The 19514-nt window shown below is 35.9% G+C and overlaps 2 protein-coding genes across 2 annotated transcripts in view; both read right to left on the reverse strand.

Annotated features, from left to right (window-relative positions):
- Positions 1-1110: 1110 nt before the first annotated feature.
- On the reverse strand, positions 1111-10121 carry LOC126377188 (uncharacterized). The gene is made up of 7 exons (XM_050024883.1): positions 9990-10121; positions 7330-7447; positions 5750-5820; positions 4332-4407; positions 3663-3809; positions 3044-3203; positions 1111-2010 (listed from the first exon to the last, which is right to left on the reverse strand). The coding sequence occupies exons 1-7, from the start codon at positions 10083-10085 to the stop codon at positions 1872-1874; spliced, it is 807 nt and encodes a 268-aa protein (XP_049880840.1). The 5' UTR covers positions 10086-10121; the 3' UTR covers positions 1111-1871.
- A 4509-nt stretch (positions 10122-14630) lies between these two features.
- Positions 14631-19514, reverse strand: part of LOC126376981 (huntingtin) — a 28627-nt gene continuing 23743 nt past the window's right edge. Inside the window, exons 44-46 of the mRNA XM_050024542.1 lie at positions 19063-19198; positions 18308-18627; positions 14631-17132 (exon numbers count right to left, since the gene is read on the reverse strand). Coding sequence (XP_049880499.1) covers positions 16728-17132; positions 18308-18627; positions 19063-19198 — 861 coding nt within the window. The 3' untranslated portion in view covers positions 14631-16727. The remainder of the gene's footprint in view (positions 17133-18307; positions 18628-19062; positions 19199-19514) is intronic.

The raw sequence follows: 19514 nt of genomic DNA on the forward strand, positions 1-19514 counted from the left end.
TTTGACTCTGATGTATCCAACTTCATACAAATAAATTATTTGATTTGATCTCAAAGTTATTTTTGTGATATGTCCCCACAGTACTCGAACCCGAAACCTCCAGATCGTGAGCTTAACGCTCAACGACTGAACCACGGAGATTATTATCATGTAATTTGATAAATTAATAAAGTGTAAGTTCCTTGAAATAATTTAATTTAATTTTCCTACAAGTTGTACTTAATGTAAGTTTATTTATTGCAATTATCATAATATATAATATATTTATCTCAGAATATAAAAGTAGATAATTATTATACATGCATTATTTAGTTCAATACAGTTTTAAATTCTGAAATATTCTTAATGAGCCAATTGGTTATTATACATTATTTGATCAGATAAGAATAGAGATAGGAAGGCAGATTGTGATCATACAACCCGCGTAGATAAGCCAAATTGTTAAATGTGTTGACTAACAATTATGTACGTAGTTTATAAAAGATATCTTACTAAATAAATTACTTTATATTTACCTAGAAAAATAGGTCCGCTTTACACATGCTTAGTTACTTACTAACATAATTAGTTTAAAGAAAGGCAAGGTCGCATTTATTGTATTTAATCCGCTGACACTTCATAATCATAATAATCAATCATTTGCCCGAACATAAACTTAAAAATATTAAACAATTATAACAGTGCATGTATTCAACCTGCAAGCAGGAGGAATGAAAATTTATATAATTGGGTAGGTAGTTTCCTAGGAAATTTAAATTCTGATTACTAAATAAAGATAGATCTAAAGGTGACAAAAAACCTTTTCTTTGTTCTATTTAAGTAACTTTTGTTATGAATTTTTAATAAAGAAAAATGTACGACATTTTGAGTGCGACATTTTGTCACGTTTTCTATGACGTCACAGGTTGCTTTTTTATACTTTCATAGTAAATTCGTGTTTTGACATTTAGTAAAAAGTTTGACTAAGATTTGACTAGTTGGAAACTACCCTATTATATGATTATGTATTACTAAACTTAAACAAAAAACACAAAATCCATTGTATAATAATATTTTGGTTTTTTTTTAAAAAAAAAAGAACGTCTAGGGCCCTGTGCCGAGGTTTTCTTGCAGCTTTTTTTTGCCCGGCTATACAGCTTATGAGAAGCTGCAGTAGTTTTAGGCGGATGACACGTTCGTGCCTGATTCTGGTGCCTATGATAAATAATGATAGGGTGTTATATATAGGTGTTGTACTACTAACATAGAATTAAGTTTCATTGTCACTAACACTTTAATATTTAATTTGATTGTTAACTAACCTAGTAAGTAAGTGCATTGTTACTAACAAATTATGGATGTACGTATTATCCGAAATAAATTGTTTTGAATTTGAATTTGTTATGTAAAAATTGACGATTCAAAGTGTAACTACGTATGTTACCTACTGAATAAAGATATTTTTGAATTTGAATTTGAAGGTACCTACATGGTTTTGCGAATATAGAAGCCGATCTGGGAGCAGCTAATTCTTCTACATTCCGTGAATTTAATGACGCCTATTTTTTTTAACTAAATAATCTAATCTAATGGAGGAGGAGCTTGAGGAGCTCGGTGGCGCAACGGTTAACGCGCTCGGTCTGCGATTGTTAAAGTTAAGCAACTTTTGCAAAGGCCGGTCATAGGATGGGTGACCACAAAAAAAAAGTTTTCATCTCGAGCTCCGTGCTTCGGAAGGCACGTTAAGCCGTTGGTCCCGACTGAATTAGCAGTCGTTAATAACCACCAATCCGCACTGGGCCCGCGTGGTGGTTTAAGGCCCGATCTCCCTATCCATCCATAGGGAAGGCCCGTGCCTCAGTAGTGGGGGCGTTCATGTGATGATGATGAATCTAATATAAGAAAATGGTGCCGTCAGAATGGTTCTCCACTTTGATGGTAGGGGGCGGAGGATCTCGTTCTAGCAAGTACTTCCTCAGTTCAATGAGACCCACGTTGCATAGTGAAAATATCACCGCAGCTATTAGCAACCTGAAATACAAATAGTACTAGTTAATTCGAAGTAGTATTTAGTATAATTTATTTAACACATGTTTATGGAATACGATGTTCGTGCGTCACTAACAGGGTCCACATAATACCATTGTCGTGGTTCACGCCGCGACTTGTGCTGAGTGAGGCCCTTTTATCTCAGGACGTCCACCACCACCTTATGGTCATTTCGACAAACGTCCGTCTTGCTTTTTTGTAATTGTTTTAGTGGAAATTTGATATGATGTTGTTGATTTTTTTTTGTGTGTGGCGTCCTTTTATAATAAACTTTTTCTATTCTATTCTATTCTAATTGTCTGCTGAGCTGGGAGTATATGCTTATAATCTCAAGCCTATTGTGAAAGTCCACAAAGAGATTTTTTTTCCTCACTAAATAGACCATTATAAGTAATACTATTATGGGTCTTTCTTTATTTACTAATCAAACTAGGTGCGCACATATACGAACAAAATTAAAAAACAATAACAAAAGTGACATGAGAAGCACAATCGGCGACCTTACTGCTAAATAGCAATTTCTTCCAGGCCACATTAGGGTAAAAGATCTTGCTAAATATTGGAGTCAGGGACGGATGTAGTATATATTTAGTAGCAGCGTTAGAGAGGGTGGAAAATCTGTGGTCGCTACATAATGGAGTCAATAAAGGGTTTCACTTCTAACTTGCCAGGGACAGGTCTGATTTTGACCAAAATTCAAATTCCAAATAATATGTTGTCTTTAATGTACTTTAAAGAACTTGCAGCTCTAGCCTTAGGTGAAGAAGAAGAAAAACCAGTCTTAGGTGATAATAAAGGGATCTACGGTTAACTAAGTAATAGGTACACTTTTAAAAATATACCTTTTTAAGTACACAAGATAAACTTTCGAAATATAAAGGACTGGAAATGTCAGTTATGTATAGTTTAATACTTGCTAAAAAGTCTGATAAAATTATGTAAATGTCTAACTTCTATAGTTCGCAAGAAAAAATGAAGTACTTAGTTTTGCAGGTTAGTGTACATAAAATCTTACCAGTAAGAGTATCCTAGGCCCTGGCTGAGAGTGTAAGATATTTGCGCAGTGTCAGAGAAGGCGAGATGGTCTTTTAGCCCTGAGGTCGCCCAGTACACGCCGAACATGAGAAGAACGGTAAATCCTAGGACTGCTGTGATCGCGTTAGACCATAGACATCCTGGAATAAAACACTTTATTTAATAATTGGAAAGCAATGGCTAAGCGATGATGAATAACTTGTCAAAGAACGCAAACGCAAATCGGCCTAGAGGGCCTGTTAATTCTTTGAAGAATAAAGTAAATTTATTGCCAGTAACGAAACTATCTGTGAAATCATCTATATTGGTTTTGGTCAACGTAGCCTGGATAGTTCCTCATTCGCGCCGCGGACAATTTCACCATTGACCTCATAAACCACTCAAATGAAAAAAGAATTTAAACCTAACCAAAAGTAACAAAATGAACAATACAATACACTTATAAACTATTCACACGATAAAATGACACTATGCTATTTACTGCACTCCAACTTAACCCAACCTAACCGTAACCCAACCTCCAAACCTAACCTAACCGTAGAGAGAAATTGGACTGCTATGTTCTTCACTGTTATTCGGATCTATTACAAGCAACTCACCAGGTAGACCCCATATAGGTTCAGTGGGATTCCTCGTAGCATTGACGATGGCCAACCCTGAGGATATCACGGCGAAGGCCAGGTGAAGGAATATTACGGCCAAGGTGGACGCGTAGAACGCGAACGATATTACTGGTGGTGGGTCCACTGGAAGAAAAATGTTTTTTTTTTATGAATCCGGAATGAGAGACTTCCAGCGTAGTGTCTCCTCCGTGGTCCAGTGGTTTGAGCGTTGGGCTCACGATCCGGAGGTCCCTGGTTCGAATCCCGGTGGTGACATATCACAAATATCACTTTGTGATCCCTAGTTTGGTTAGGACATTACAGGCTGATCACCTGATTGTCCGAAAGTAAGATGATCCGTGCTTCGGAAGGAACGTTAAGCCGTTGGTCCCGGTTACTACTTACTGATGTAAATTAGTAGTCGTTACATGAGCCATGTCAGGGGACTTTGGCAGTTCAATAGTAACCCTGACACCAGGGTTGATGAGGTTGAGGTTGGTTGGATGTATAACATTAAGAAAGGAATACTTATCGGGCGATATCGGAATAAAAACATTCCAATACTCAAATTCCCAAAAACTAAAAAATGTAACCTAGTTATGTCATATTTTTTATTTAAATCTCGTCTATTTTGAAAATGGAATACTTATACTAAAATATACTCACATAAATCTCCAGGAAGGATGGTTGAGTCCGAATTACATCCTAAAACTGGACGGTAGCCTTGAGCTAAGGCTCGAACCTGAAATGTACAGACAATTATTATAATTATAACATTACCATATAATATACTGTTATATTATTTATTTTAATACATTATATTATTTTTATTATTGCCGTAACCAAATAGGTGGGCTGAGTTACAAGTAGGTAATCAACTAGCAGAATTTTTTAAAAACTATCTATTTACGTATTTTATGTGTATTTCAAAGAATTTATTTTTTATATTTATTCCACTTAGGAAATTTTCAAAGTTTCTTGGAAGACAATTTCACAATGAATATGTAATTAAAATTGTAATATTCAAGTAATTTTGTGCGATGTCAGGAGAAAATTGAACATTGTTACGTAAGTACATCCCTGGGGGCGTTAAAAAGAAGGCGACATCAAATCCCCCCCAAGGTCACCCATATAATAAGTAATTGCATATTAAGCAGTTTATGTGGTCCCTGGTTTGATAAAAGAACATTATTTGATCTCAATAACACAGTATCATTAAAAATATCTAGATATACATACTAAGCAAAAGATTTTCCTTTCCCATTATTCTGTGTAAAGCTCCCTTGTTCCCAATACAATATTCCTGGAGCTAACTTTGCTCATGAAATATTTTTCAATCAAATGAGCACACCTTTTCAACCGGGTAAAGTCAAAATTGCCGGGAAAGCGTAGGAAAGGAGGCGTGAACTTTATGTAACCACCCCGGAAAAGTTATCTGGTTTCTGCTGTGCGGCTAACTTTAAAATTGAACGCTTTTTTAATATAAAAACAGTTCTTTTATCGTGTGGTTGTGAGGTGGATGACTAATCTTATCAATCCTGGCGTCAGAGTTATTATTGAGCCGCAAAAGGCGTTAAGGTAAACAGTAAAAATAAAAACAGTTTACGCAACTATATTAACAAAACATAATTTAATATTAATTTTAGTTCAACAAAACACGACTTTTGCCATAAATAAATAAAAGTAAAAACATGAGACTAAAATTTTATGTTTTTGAATTTAGAACATTGATAATGAATTCAAAACCGATAAGTACCTACTGTTGTTACTAATCTAATTATTTAATATTAATCAGGGGGTTAAAATCGAAGGAATTCATCTAAGAAATCAATATTTTAATTTGACATTTGCGCATATAAAAGTAAGTGCGCAATGCAAACAAATGTCAAATAGCAATATTGCTTTCTTAGATGAATTGCTTCGATGTGGCCATTTTAATCCTCCTGATGATCTTTGAGGTGTTTCGATTTTTTTTGACAAAGAGTGTATAAATACGAAGGTTTTGATGAAATATTTTCGCTAATTAAAAATTAGGTACTTAGTAAGTAAACAGTAAAGTTAGGAACTAAGTAACTACTTCTTACCTCATTTTCTCTCGCCTCAGGCGTCGTTTTACAGCTTACAGCGCAGGCATTTTCGTCTACCACACATGTCACTGGAAATAACAAACAAATCATTTATTAAAAAAAAAAAAAAAACTTTTATTTCAAACAGAATAGTGCCCATTTTTTTGTTAGTAACAATGTAACTTACAAACTATGTTAGTAACAACAATGATGTAGCGTGGAAATTTTATAATAATAATTAGCCCATCCCTCGGTCTACCCGTTTAACGTGCAGATCCAGGAACCGGCCAAAAACATCAGAGTCCATTCTCGCCTCTATCATATTTAGGAACTAACTTGACTATTAACTTGCTAATTAGAACTTAAAATAACTTTCATGAAATTGGGAATTCGAGAGAAAGTTTGTCGCATTACAAATTTGTGTGATTAATTATGTACATATTATAAATGAAATTAAATTAAAATTTATTATTTTAAATGTGATATACAGATGGAAGTATTATTTTTAGCGTTCAGCACACTTAGTCATATTGTGACAAACAATGATAATTAGATAACACAAATAAATACAAATATTACTTATATTTAAGTAACTAAAACAAATATTTAAAGCCTTAAATAATCATTTAAGCTATAAAGCTGTTGTCCCTTTAACCAGTTTTAGTTTTATAAATAAGATAAATAAATCAAAATGTTTTTTTAGTAAGTAAGTATATAAAATAAATACAATGTAATTAGGTCTCAATGAGGTGTTCGATAATCGATAAATCGCCGCTGTCGGCTATCGCCCTAAGAACACTGTTTGCTGCTTCCACGTAGCCACTGTCTACTCTGAATAAGAAGCTATTAAATATTCATTCTATTCTATTAAATATAAGACAACCATTGTGACGTGCTGCGAGGAGCAGGCATCGAGACAAACTTTTGCAGGTTTACTGATGTCTGTATTCCAATGTTTGTAACATTGTTTTTATAAGAAAATAAATAAATAAAAAATAAATAAAAAATGCTGTCTACCTCTGCGTGCGCAAATTCAAACTACCAGCGCGGTAGTCACAACAACGCCCTTGGGTTACGTGGTTGTACTGGATACGCTGGGCACTGTATGTCTTCTTACACACATACATACATAAAATCACGCGTATTTACCGTTGGGATAAACATAGACCACGGAATTCCACTTACTACATTGACCCACAGACTTCCCGTGTAAAATTACGAGTAAGTACAGAGTGCTTTCAAGTAGCATCGTAACGAAAACTTTGAGGGTTGATTCAGACTTAGATTCTGAGTTGATATGACGGAAAATTCCACTTGATATTAACTTATTATTATTATTATACTTGTACAAAATTTTCCTGTACCCAAAGGTTGCCTGGAAGAAATTGCTGCATGAGCAATAAGGCCGCCTGTTGTACTTTTCTGTATATGTTGTCCTTATCTCTGTATTTTGTGTCCATTGTGCTCAATAAAGTATTTTATCTATCTATCTATCAGAATCATGGTCTGAATCTTCCTCCTCAGTATTCGGTACGATGTCACAAACACCCTGTATATATACTTACTGCGATTATATACAAATTCACACAAACACTTACTATACAAGGTATTAATGACAGGAGTGCTCAGGATATTGATCTCCAATTCGCCCCGGAAGAGTCCATAGTTAATGTAGTTGTCGCGGATCTGCCCTTGCGCACTCGCGCTCGATACTATCTGAAACACGCTGGCGGTTAGCAGGATACTAACCGGTACGGAGTGAGAGCCCTCAGCGCTTCTCATTTTTCCGGTCAAGTAATTAATGCCATGACGTGACTTATTGTAAACCTACACTAAGTCACGTCAAAATAAACCGTGCCTTCCGAAGCACGACATCATCTTACTTTATTGGACAATTAGGCGATTCAGCTGAAATACAACACTGCGTTCAAAATCTGAAATCGCTGATGTGGGACGTAATGCCGCTAGACATAAATGGGATTGGGCCGGACATATTTGTCGCATGCACCCTGAGCGGTGGGCACAGATCGTCACGCATTGGGTGCCTCACGACGGGTACAGGCGTCGTGGTAGACCTCGAAAGAGATTGCGTAACAACTTTGACGCATGCCGGTGAGCCTGGCCGGAATGGAAAGCGGAAGGGAAGGTCGTTGCCCAGCAGTGGGATCTTGTAGGCTAGATTAGATTAGGCGATTCAGCCTGCAAAGTTCTAATCAAGCAAAGGACTGTCTTCGACAAAATCCATCGGTCCCATTTCCTAACACATTTGTGAGCCCAACACTCTAACTTCGCCGGTATTATTTCATGTCTATAAATATCAAGTCTTAACATTCGTCACTTATCATTAAAGGCGTGATTATTATCATTCGTTACGACCTAAGATATACAAAGATTATTTAAATTATTTTGAATGAGGATAAAAACTAGAAGCTCAAATGTAGACGGCAGCACACAGTTTGACAGTTTGACAGTTCTCCGTACAGTCCAGCTGAAAGATAAATTGCTAAAATGCGGAGCAACGTGGAGTGTATCCCGTTTGAAGGATGAGTTACGAAAAAGAAAAGCAGCTATTTGGAAAAAAGCAATAAGTTTTTCTAAGTTTTCTCCATTCCGATCTTGATATTACAGCTGCGCAAAGGGTTGTGGTGGCAAAATATAACCAAAACAATATGTTTGTTCCATAGTATGGGGAACTGTCAAAATTGAATAACACTTAAAAGTACCGACACATGATGGGAGAAATAGGCAATTTTTACCCTCATTATGTTTTAGCCGTTGATCCCGGTTATTAGCCGTAAAAACACCTCCACCAACCCGCATTGGAGCAGCGTGGTGGAGTATGCTCCATATTCCCTCCGGTTGATTGAAGGGAGGCCTGTGCCCAGCAGTGGGACGTACATAGGCTGTTTATGTATGTATGTTTTGGTTAGTTATATTAGACCGAGAAATAAAAGCACCTTGAATTTAAGCGGGAATACACTTGCCTTTAGCTGGCGTACTTGCATGCATAATCTGTGCACGTGCCTGCTACTTTCATGTGTAATAAGTATGTTAACCGGTATGATGATGCCTGTACCTACCTCAAAGATATTTGTAAGTACCTAAATACCGGAAATAAAATACAAGCCACTACTCCGTTTTACTAGCATGTCTATTCCCGCCTTTATGTTAATAAAATTATGCCAAAACATAAGTTCACGACTGGGTATATTCACAATTACCTTACAATGAACGGACTACCCACGCTTCACCTGAGCTGTCTGTTAGAACAACGTGTTAGGTGATGGAATTTTGTCAAAAAATGATTGTAATCTGCAAGCAATTTGTGTAACGAAACCCAGCTTCGATTCCCTGAAGGATTGAATTGGCAAACTTACTTTTCTGCCTTTTTAGGTAAGTGGACCCTGTGAAAAACTGGGTAACGCTAGTGAGATGATGACTTTTCTGCCTTTCTCTCTGCCTAACCCAATGGCAATAGGCGTGATCTTATGTAAGCCTGTACGTATTTTTCTAAAACTATTCTGGTCGGAGGGTACCTTTTAAGAGTTGCTTTAGGAAGCTAAATACTCGTACTTTACCTACATGAAAATGTTTTGAGAAACCAAAAACCAGGAAGTCCTTTCTCTCCGTTTTAAGACATCTACTTCAGTGGATATTAAAAACAATTTACGCTTAGGTACCTACCCTATAGCTACGTAGGTACCTATTAATACACAAAAAAAATCATTATCTAGGTCTTTTATGAGACAGTAAAATTCACATAATACCCAAATATTTTAAGACCTATGAGAATGTCGTCAATTGTAGGTAGGTAGCACCTAATTTTTTTGTTTTGTTTGTTTGCCCTATTTGTTGTCTCAATAAAGAGTTTTTAATTATACGTATTGTATTGTAACAGCCTCCGTAGTCTAGTAGAGCGTTAGAGCGTTGGGCTCACGATCTGGAGGTCCGGGTTCGATACCCAAAGGGGACATTGTCGAAATCACTTTGTGAGACTGTTCTTTGTTTGGCAAGGACATTGCAGGCTTGAATCACCTGATTGTCCGAAAAAGTAAGATGATTCCGTGCTTCGGAAGGCACGCTAAGCCGTTGGTCCCGGGCTACTAGCCCAAATACCTCCATCAATCCGCAGTCGAGCAGCGTGGTGGAGTATGCTCCATACCCGGAGACGGTTGATTGAGGGGAGGCCTGTGCCCAGCAGTTGGACGAATATAGGCTGTTTATGTTATGTATTGTAAAGAATGAACACATTACTTACCCAACTATCACTTGACACTGCAACCACAATCAAAAGCACAGAGACAACTCCAATTAAAAACGAAGAGAAAATATATTCCCTCCGTGTTACCGCCATGTTGTAAACTATATAACTAACAATATCCGAGTAATTTATCGATAATTATCACTAGATAAAACGTACGATTTGATATCCAGATAACAGGGTTTAATCGCGATTCGTTTATATACGCAATTTTCCCGGAGTAGATAAGTTCGTCCTTACCCTTCCATGTCTCCAAACACAGGTTATGTCGCTTAAATGGAGACCCCAATCCACCAGTAGTTAAGGCTTTATTGTAAAAGAAAATAAACATTTATCATTTTCATTTTTTTCATGTAAAAACCGACAGACGCATTATCTTTTCTAAAAAGATTAAGAATGTTGCAATAAAACAAAAAGGTATTTTCATAATTTTATTTATCCATCTCATTACGTAAGCTTCATGTTAAAAATATAGTTTCAATATTTATTAAATTATTAATAAAATATACAACAATTCCTAAGAGTTATTCATAAAGTAAATTACTCTCTACACACAATATTCATATCATAACGAGGTCATAAAGTGATAAGCGCTAATAAAATTGACACTTATCCATAATATTATCAATGCATAGGGACTGTGTTATATATACTAATAAAACGTAATATTAAATTGTCCGGGGAATCCCCGAAAGAGATAGCTAGCCTAAGCTAAGCCCTACTACGTTAAACGGCCGTTAAGTGACATTTACTAATTTTTACCGACTTCAAAAAAGGAGGAATTCTCAATTCGACTGGATATTTTTTTTTATGTTTGTTCGGGGATAACTTTGTCGTGTATGAGCCGATTTTGATAATTCTTTTTTTGAACTAATGACACTATCAGATTCAGTAAAGCAATCTGCGTCCATCCATCTGATCGGTAGGTATATTATTATCTTTATTAGTCTCAGAGATACGGTAAGCGTTTAGAAGTGAAGTATATTAATTTTGACAGAATACTAAGGTGAAAAGCGGGAATTCGCTACATTAGACTTCTGTTTCGCAAAAAAGGCGTTACGATACCTTTATTGTTATAGATGATTCAGACCATGATCCTAAGTTGATATCAAGTGGAATTTTCGGTCGCAATAGTATGGAAATGCAAATTGAATTTTCCGACAGGAAATTCCACTTGATATCAACTCAGACTCTTGATCTGAATCATCCCCCTTGTGCTACGGTGTTACTACCACATACGTAACGAATACTGAGAGGGATGATTCACCTCATGATTCTGAGTTAATATCAAGTGGAATTTTTCATCGCAAAAGTATAGAATTGATAATAATTTAAAAACACAACAAACATGAATTTTGCGACGGCAAATTCCACTTGATATCAACTCAGAATCTTAGTCTGAATCATTCTTTAAAGTTTTCGTTACGCTGTCACTAACACTGTATACACTTACAAGTCGTTTTTCAGGTCTTTGTTTTCTCTAAATGTACTTTTGTCTATTAACAACCTTTTAACGTATGAGGGCAGTAAGGTACCTCCCTCACAGCACTATAGGAAGGATATTGCATTAAATGTACGACTTTAAGAGTAGATAAGATTGCATTCCCAATGCAACTCAATACAAAATGACTTAAGTTCTTCATTCACAATAGTACCAACAAATCGAGGTTTCATAACATAAAGCACCTAGTATTTGATTTTATTAAACTATATCTACTATATTTTTGAAAAGGAAATGTTTTAAACACTTTAAAGCAGTTATTGGTCTAAATTTTTTACCCCGTGGTTGTTAGCTTGCGTAATATTAATATATAGTGCGACTACTATAGCTTGGCAAATAAGTATAAGAACATTTATTTACATTCATGATTTATTTATCCAGTGAGTAATTAAAGCACATAATAACGGGTTCTTACCGCGTTAAAATGGGGATATGAGACTCCCGATATTATGATAATAACAGCGTAAACTTAAAACAATGTATCCAGTGATAGTAATAGTCAAAAGTAAATTGTAAAATGGAATACAAATACAAAATACAACACAAAACAGATTTAAGTAGGTACCTAGATAAACTTTTTGTTGTACATCGTCGTTGCCAATGTAAAAGCTATTATGTGCCACCAGGTCAATTTTACAGAAATTAAAAAATATTCCGCCTGAATTTTTTTTATATGACTGTGTGTTAAAAAATATTAAAAGATAATTGATATTTAAGTACATAAGAGTGTATACTGAATGTTTTAGAAGCGAAATACTATTCGATCCTGACAAAAAAGAAATTTGGTGAGGGCGATGTATCGCTGTATGTAGCGATGTATCTTATGTATAAGAGCTTTTAAATTGGCAATGACGATATTGTCTACTGTAGACTCGTGGGAATCTACTACCCAAATAGGATGTACTGGTGTGTAAGATGCATTATTAATCATATTTCTGTTTTAGACAACGTATAGTAATAACGTATAATGTCACGTATAATGTATTTATTTTTTTGTACTTCAGATCATACATACATAAAACATAAACAGCCTATATACGTCCCACTGCTGGGCACAGGCAATCCCCTCAATCAACCGGAGGGGGTATGGAGCATACTCCACCACGCCGCTCCAATGCGGGTTGGTGGAGATGTTTTTTTCATATATTTTTTCAGCGCATTGGGTTACGCTGTAATGTTGTATGTACCTCTACAAATAAATAAATAATAATAATATCTAATTCAAAATTGCGTTACTTATTTTAGTGAAAATTTTAATAAATTATTAAAGGAGAATGGGCGAATCTGGTCCAAGAACCTCCACTGATGAGACTTATATGTAATGAAAGCTTATGCTTTCCCTATGAATCTGGCAAAGTTCTATCAGATTCTGTCCCGGGGTTCTTTTTTTACGGCCATGTTTGTCCTGGCTAAAAATGTGATAAAATACAGTGGGAGCTAAAATCGGCTCAAGATTTGTTGCTGGATAACTAAGTCTACATAAATAATTATGTATCATATTGTATATCATGTTAAAGAGGATCTTTTCCAGAATCCGAAACATAAAAAAAAAAACAAAAAAAGTCTTTATGTAAGCGAATTATAGTCAATTTACATCTGCAGCGCCATTGTTTCTCGGTAGCTAAGTTCAAGTTTCATGCCTTTTACCCCTTCCAAAAGTATCTTACCGATTTTTTTATATTGCTTCCTGAATTTGATCTAAGTGATAATAACAAGAAAAATAAATAGACACCTCTCCGATAGAGACCGCCTAAGCTATTGCCTATTGCAAGAAATCGTCATCATTAGCAAGTCATTACGGTATTGCATATAAGCTTACCAGCAACTTGGAACTTGGTCCAAGAACCTCCACTGGTGAGACTTGCATGTAATGATAGCTTATACTTGTCCTATATTCTGGCAAAGTTCTATCAAACTCTGTCCTAGGGTTTTTTTACGGCCATGTTTGTCCTGAGTGTACAGTAGTGGACTGCAAAATCACCTCAGGATTTGTTGTCGAAAAACTATTTAACTAAGTCTATATACATAATTATATATCATAATGTATATCAATTTTAAAGGGGAAGGTTATCAGAATCAGAAACATAAATAAAAAAAATACATTATGTAAACGACTTTTAGCCAACTCACGTCCGTAGCACCATTTTTCTCAGCAGCTACGTACGAGTTTCGCGCCTTCCAACCTTTCCAAAGGAGCCCAATCATTTTTTTCCTTCTTCTGATATTGCATTCTTAACCTGACAAGTGACAACAACAAGAAATAAAATAGATACCATTCCGATAGAGGCCGCGTAAGCTATGGACCTATTGCAAGATAACGTACTCAAAGGCTAGTCATTATAATCCAACAGACGTAACATGATTAGAATGCGGCAGGACGGAAATGTATCAGAAGAAAGAAAAAATGATTGGACTCCTTTGGAAAGGTTGGAAGGCGCGAAACTCGTACGTAGCTGCTGAGAAAAATGGTGCTACGGACGTGAGTTGGCTAAAAGTCGTTTACATAATACATTTTTTTTTTATTTGTGTTTCTGATTCTGATAACCTTCCCCTTTAAAATTGATATACATTATGATATATAATTATGTATATAGACTTAGTTAAATAGTTTTTCGACAACAAATCCTGAGGTGATTTTGCAGTCCACTACTGTACACTCAGGACAAACATGGCCGTAAAAAAACCCTAGGACAGAGTTTGATAGAACTTTGCCAGAATCATACGACAAGTATAAGCTATCATTACACGCAAATCTCACCAGTGGAGGTTCTTGGACCAAGTTCCAAGTTGCTGAAAGCTTATATGCAATACCGTAATGACTTGCTAATGATGACGATTTCTTGCAATAGGCAATAGCTTAGGCGGTCTCTATCGGAGAGGTGTCTATTTATTTTTCTTGTTATTATCACTCAGATCAAATTCAGGAAGCAATATAAAAAAAAATCGGTAAGATACTTTTGGAAGGGGTAAAAGGCATGAAACTTGAACTTAGCTACCGAGAAACAATGGCGCTGCAGATATAAATTGACTATAATTCGCTTACATAAAGATATTTTTTTGTTTTTTTTATGTTTCGGATTCTGGAAAAGATCCTCTTTAAAATGATATACAATATGATACATAATTATTTATGTAGACTTAGTTATCTAGCAACAAATCTTGAGTCGATTTTAGCTCCCACTGTATTTTATCACATTTTTAGCCAGGACAAACATGGCCGTAAAAAAAGAACCCCGGGACAGAATCTGATAGAACTTTGCCAGAATCATAGGGAAAGCATAAGCTTTCATTACATATAAGTCTCATCAGTGGAGGTTCTTGGACCAAGTTTCATACAAAAGTGCCCATTGTCATTTGCATAATTTCTATTCATCTTTATGACTTCAACTACGTATGTATTCTCATAGACAATCAAAACGGAGTTCAGCGTTCTTTCTAAAAAGGCCATATTGAGACAATTCTCACAAAAAAGCAATATTTGACATTGAATTTGAAATTGCGCACTTTTATATGCGCAAATGTTAAATTGCAATCACTTTTTAGATTAATTGCTTCTATGTGGTGGTAACTATAATAATTTCTTTTTAGCACATTTCAAAACAGACATATCAAGGTGAAGACAAGGTATAAAAATACTACTCGCTACATACAAAGCCTCGCGTTACGAACTTAGATGACGTCATAAAACATTTTTGCATAGATTCTGTAATATTTTGTTGTTGACAGTTTTAGTAAAATAGAGTAGGTAGACAGAATTTTTAATATAATCTCTCATATAACATGAAAACGTCATTACTGAACATCTAAACCGGGTGGTTTCACGAAGTATTTTATCTTTGTACCATATTGATACAGCACTCATATTCAAGTGTATTATTGTTGGTAGAATCAACATTACATATTTTTGATCGGCCGATGTTTAACGTAGCATGATTATGAGATATAGAACATCGCCTAGTGCGAACGAGACGAAAGACATGTCTCTTTCGCACTAAAAGTATACAGTTTAGTACGAAAAAGACGAACAACTACACATCACTATAATCATAACAACATAATCTGCGCTGTAAAGTCGCGAAATGTAATGTAAATAATCTCTCGACTATATCCAAATTGAGTTACTCAATGGTACAATGGAGCAAAAGTTCAGTCACTGAGCCCAGCGAATTATTTGTAAACAGTGGTGAAATTATGAACCAGTACTTGTCATAATTATAAAATTTACGTTTTTTTAGGTGGTTTTGGTCTATTACAGAAACGACTTGAACCAGGTCTTAAGGGCAACCAGTTAATTTATTACTTTGCAAGAAACCGGTTGGAGTTTGAACTAAGTGACTCCATGAGCTTTCTCCATAATCACGCTACGTTTTTACATAACTTGCGCCTTTTTACTACCGGGGATAACACTAAGGAAACACACAACACTGTGGTAAACGCACCACATTTTATAACCGCGTCTACTGTCCGTCAAAGCCTTAACTGTCCCGATATTTTACGATTTGTCTTGAAATGTGATAGGTACTTTTAACTTTCCAACCTTCCAATTTAGATATCCCCGTCCCGCACTCAAGTTTGAGGCTTAGTACAAATTTCAGCACATCGACCCACTAGCGGCTTTCCCAGCTGTGTACAGTAAGCATAACTCTTTCGGATATTGCCCTAACTACGGACCGATCTAAAAGTACGTAATTAAATTATGTGACCACTCTATTTAAAATGAAGCATTTTAGTGCTTATGCCTATGATAAATAATATGAATATACGCAGACTTCTAATTAATACAAGACACGACCTTTTATATTCTTTCGCATATCAATAACTAGTCATAAATAAACTAACGTTGTCTCTATCCTAACAAAATGTAAAGCTTGGCTGTATACCTACATTGACAAAACACAGCCATACATTAAAACAACAAATAGACTGACTATTCAATATCTGTACACACTACCGTTGAACACATTTGTATGTAAACTTTGTAAAAAAAATCTTAATAAATTTAACAAACAAAATAGACATATGACAAAAACTGAGGCATATTTTAGACCGATGTATTAATGCTTTTTTTAACGGCTTGAAGAAATGTTTTAAAAACATATAATAGAATTTAAACTCGTTTAATGTTTCCATTCCGGCCAAGGAGTTAATGTTGTTTACCGCAAATCTACGTACGAAAAGTCACGTCAAAAACACGTTTACAGACAAATGTGTTTCAATAATATAACTAACTAAAATCAAACAGTCAGACAAGCAAGCAAGTCCTGTAAACACTGATTACTTTCACACAACTCCTTTAAACGCTCCAAATATGTCTTAATAAAATCTGAATGCAATCCTACTACACACAGCAACCGCCTATCCGAAAACTTCATAGCTACATCTTGACTTAAAAAGTCTTTAAAATGTCCCCAATTTTCACCCTTTTCAACGCATTTACTGAAGCCTAATTTCAATATGTGCTGGCAGAGTGGAGATATTTTCCTTATATGCTGGTTTGAACTAGCTGATACTAGTAATGTCAGCATGCAATAAGGTAGAAGATGCGGCGATATTTTGCCGTGTAGTAGATGGCAGAAGGCTTCGAATAACCAACCGCTCAGGACTGGCAGTTGGTCTTGAGTTACTGCTGTTTCGAAGACCTGTAAAAAGTAATCAAGTTAGTGTGCAATCATGCTTTAAAGGTTGATAGAGAAAAGGATTTTGTTTAGACACGGGAAGTAGGTATTAGCGAGTGGACTTTCTAATTTCTAACTTGAAAGTTCTCGAAAACTCGAAATAAGGGATCTTGTACGTAAAAAGAATCAATACATCAATAAAGAACTCAACCGAATTGTCGATTAATCAATTAGTTAACTTCTCTCACTCATGACCTAATTATAACAAAATATTTGGGTATTGAAAGTTACGCGTACTACGCGTAATACGCGTGTAAAGTAATTTATAGTCGCCCCTAGAGATCTAAATATTCTTAATATAAACTTTTGATAGATGATTCTCGAATTCGCGCCTGTATTAGCTCAATTTTGGTAGGTAAAAGGGGATTCCCTGGGGAAGTTACGAGCCCAATCTGTTTCCACCGAGAGAATTAATATTAATTCATCATCTTTTGTTGTCAAATCTCGTTTCCTTTAGCGTTGCATACGAAAGTATTTTGGCGTTTTGAATCAAATCAAACAGTCAGAGAGGCAAATCAAACTGTTTATTTCAAAACTTTGATTGTCGGTGTCCTTAATTTGGTATCTCATGTTTTTAATTTAGGAGTGAAACTATTAAAAATGTTTTTCATATTTTTTTTAACTATAACCGGAGGAATAATTCATTCGAGATTCAAAATGACTGTCCAAGATTGACAGACATTTTGGACCTCGAATGAATTACTGCCAAATGTTAGAAATAATTAAGTTATTAATCGACGAATTATTTATTCCTTAAACAACGTATAGGCTTACTAGAAAGACATGAAGAGAGTTCCAGACTTAATTCTTCTTCTGTCGTGTGGATTACCGACTTTGTCAGGGTTATTATTGAGCTGCCACAGGCCCCTAATTAGCCTCATGTAACGACTACTTACTTACATCAGTAAGTACTAACCAGGACCAACGGCTTATCGTGCCTTCCGAAGCACAGATCATCTTACTTTCGGACAATCGGGTGATCAGCCAGGGCAGGGCTCACAAAGTGATTTTTGTGATATGTTCCCACCGGGATTCGAACCCGGGTCCTCAAGATCGTGAGCCCAACGCTCAACCACTGGACCACGGATACCGGTATCTTTAACAAACTTAACTAAAATGTAAATAATAAAACAACTTACCTCAAAAACAATATCGGCATTCAACACAGAGTTGAGCACCCATCTCTCTCTATCACTTAGCACCTCCAATCTCCTCTTCTCACTCTCTTTACAACTCTCTATGAACTCTATTACGACTCTGCTTACAGTAGCCGCAGGAGGAAGAGTCTCTCTTAAGAAGTACTTTATAACAGAAGTTACTATTTCTTTGTTTTCCTTTCTCTTGCATTGTCTTAGAACTTTGTACAATAGAGTAATGCGTTCCATAGAACTCATAAGGATGTCAGGATCCATGTCGGAGACATCCGAAGTCAGTTTTGGACTTAGAAGTTTGTTGTCCGCTGAAAGAATATAAAAGAGATGTAATTTGGTAATAATATTGACGATGTAAAAATTTCTTCTAACATTCTGTTTGCGAACAAGTATCAGTCAAACACAGTAGAATATAAAAAAATCTTTCGATATTTCAGTGTTTTGAACAGGGACCAATAATAAAGAGGAGTCGGCGTGTGAACTCCGTTAGGAACAATCCGGCCTGTGACGTCACTAAAGAAGGCTGGGCTGATGTATTTGATTATTACTCTGTGTACTCGATTCGGGACGCCTACCTCGCCCCCTCTGGATCTTGCTTTAATCTAAATGCCTGTAAGCCGCTAAGGAGTAAGGAGGAGCGCTTGCGAACTGTCTGTCTCGCTCGCACTTACGCGTCAGGCAGCACCGGTAAAAATGAGATTTTTGTCTGGAGTGTGCCTATAGTGACCACAAATGTTTCTTACCAGTGAACAGATGCACGACCAGTATTTGAACAGCGTGATCTTCGTTGTAATTTTTCATGTTATCTAACAACTTTTCTATGATTGTCTTCTTCAATTCTTTCGGTAATACTTGTTGCCGGATTGTTAACGTTATACCCTAAAATGAAAAGGGTTGTATTGTACATAATAATAATAATAATAAAAAAGTTTATTTAGGTAAAACCTACGATACACATACACATAAAGAAAGTACCAGTCAAAAGTTCATATTTAATATAATTAAGATTTTTGCAGAAGGTCCAAGCCAGCCGACGAGAATGGGTACGTTATGGACGAGATTGATACATGGGCGTCTAGGGCGTACAGTAATTAGTAGCCTAGCCCAAATGTTAAACATGCCTTCCGAAATCGTCTAAGTTTTTGGACAATCAGGTGGAACAAAGAAAACACTCCCACAAAGTCCCATTGGAAAT

This window comes from Pectinophora gossypiella, chromosome 22, assembly GCF_024362695.1.
Source record: "Pectinophora gossypiella chromosome 22, ilPecGoss1.1, whole genome shotgun sequence".
Lineage (NCBI taxonomy): Eukaryota > Metazoa > Arthropoda > Insecta > Lepidoptera > Gelechiidae > Pectinophora > Pectinophora gossypiella.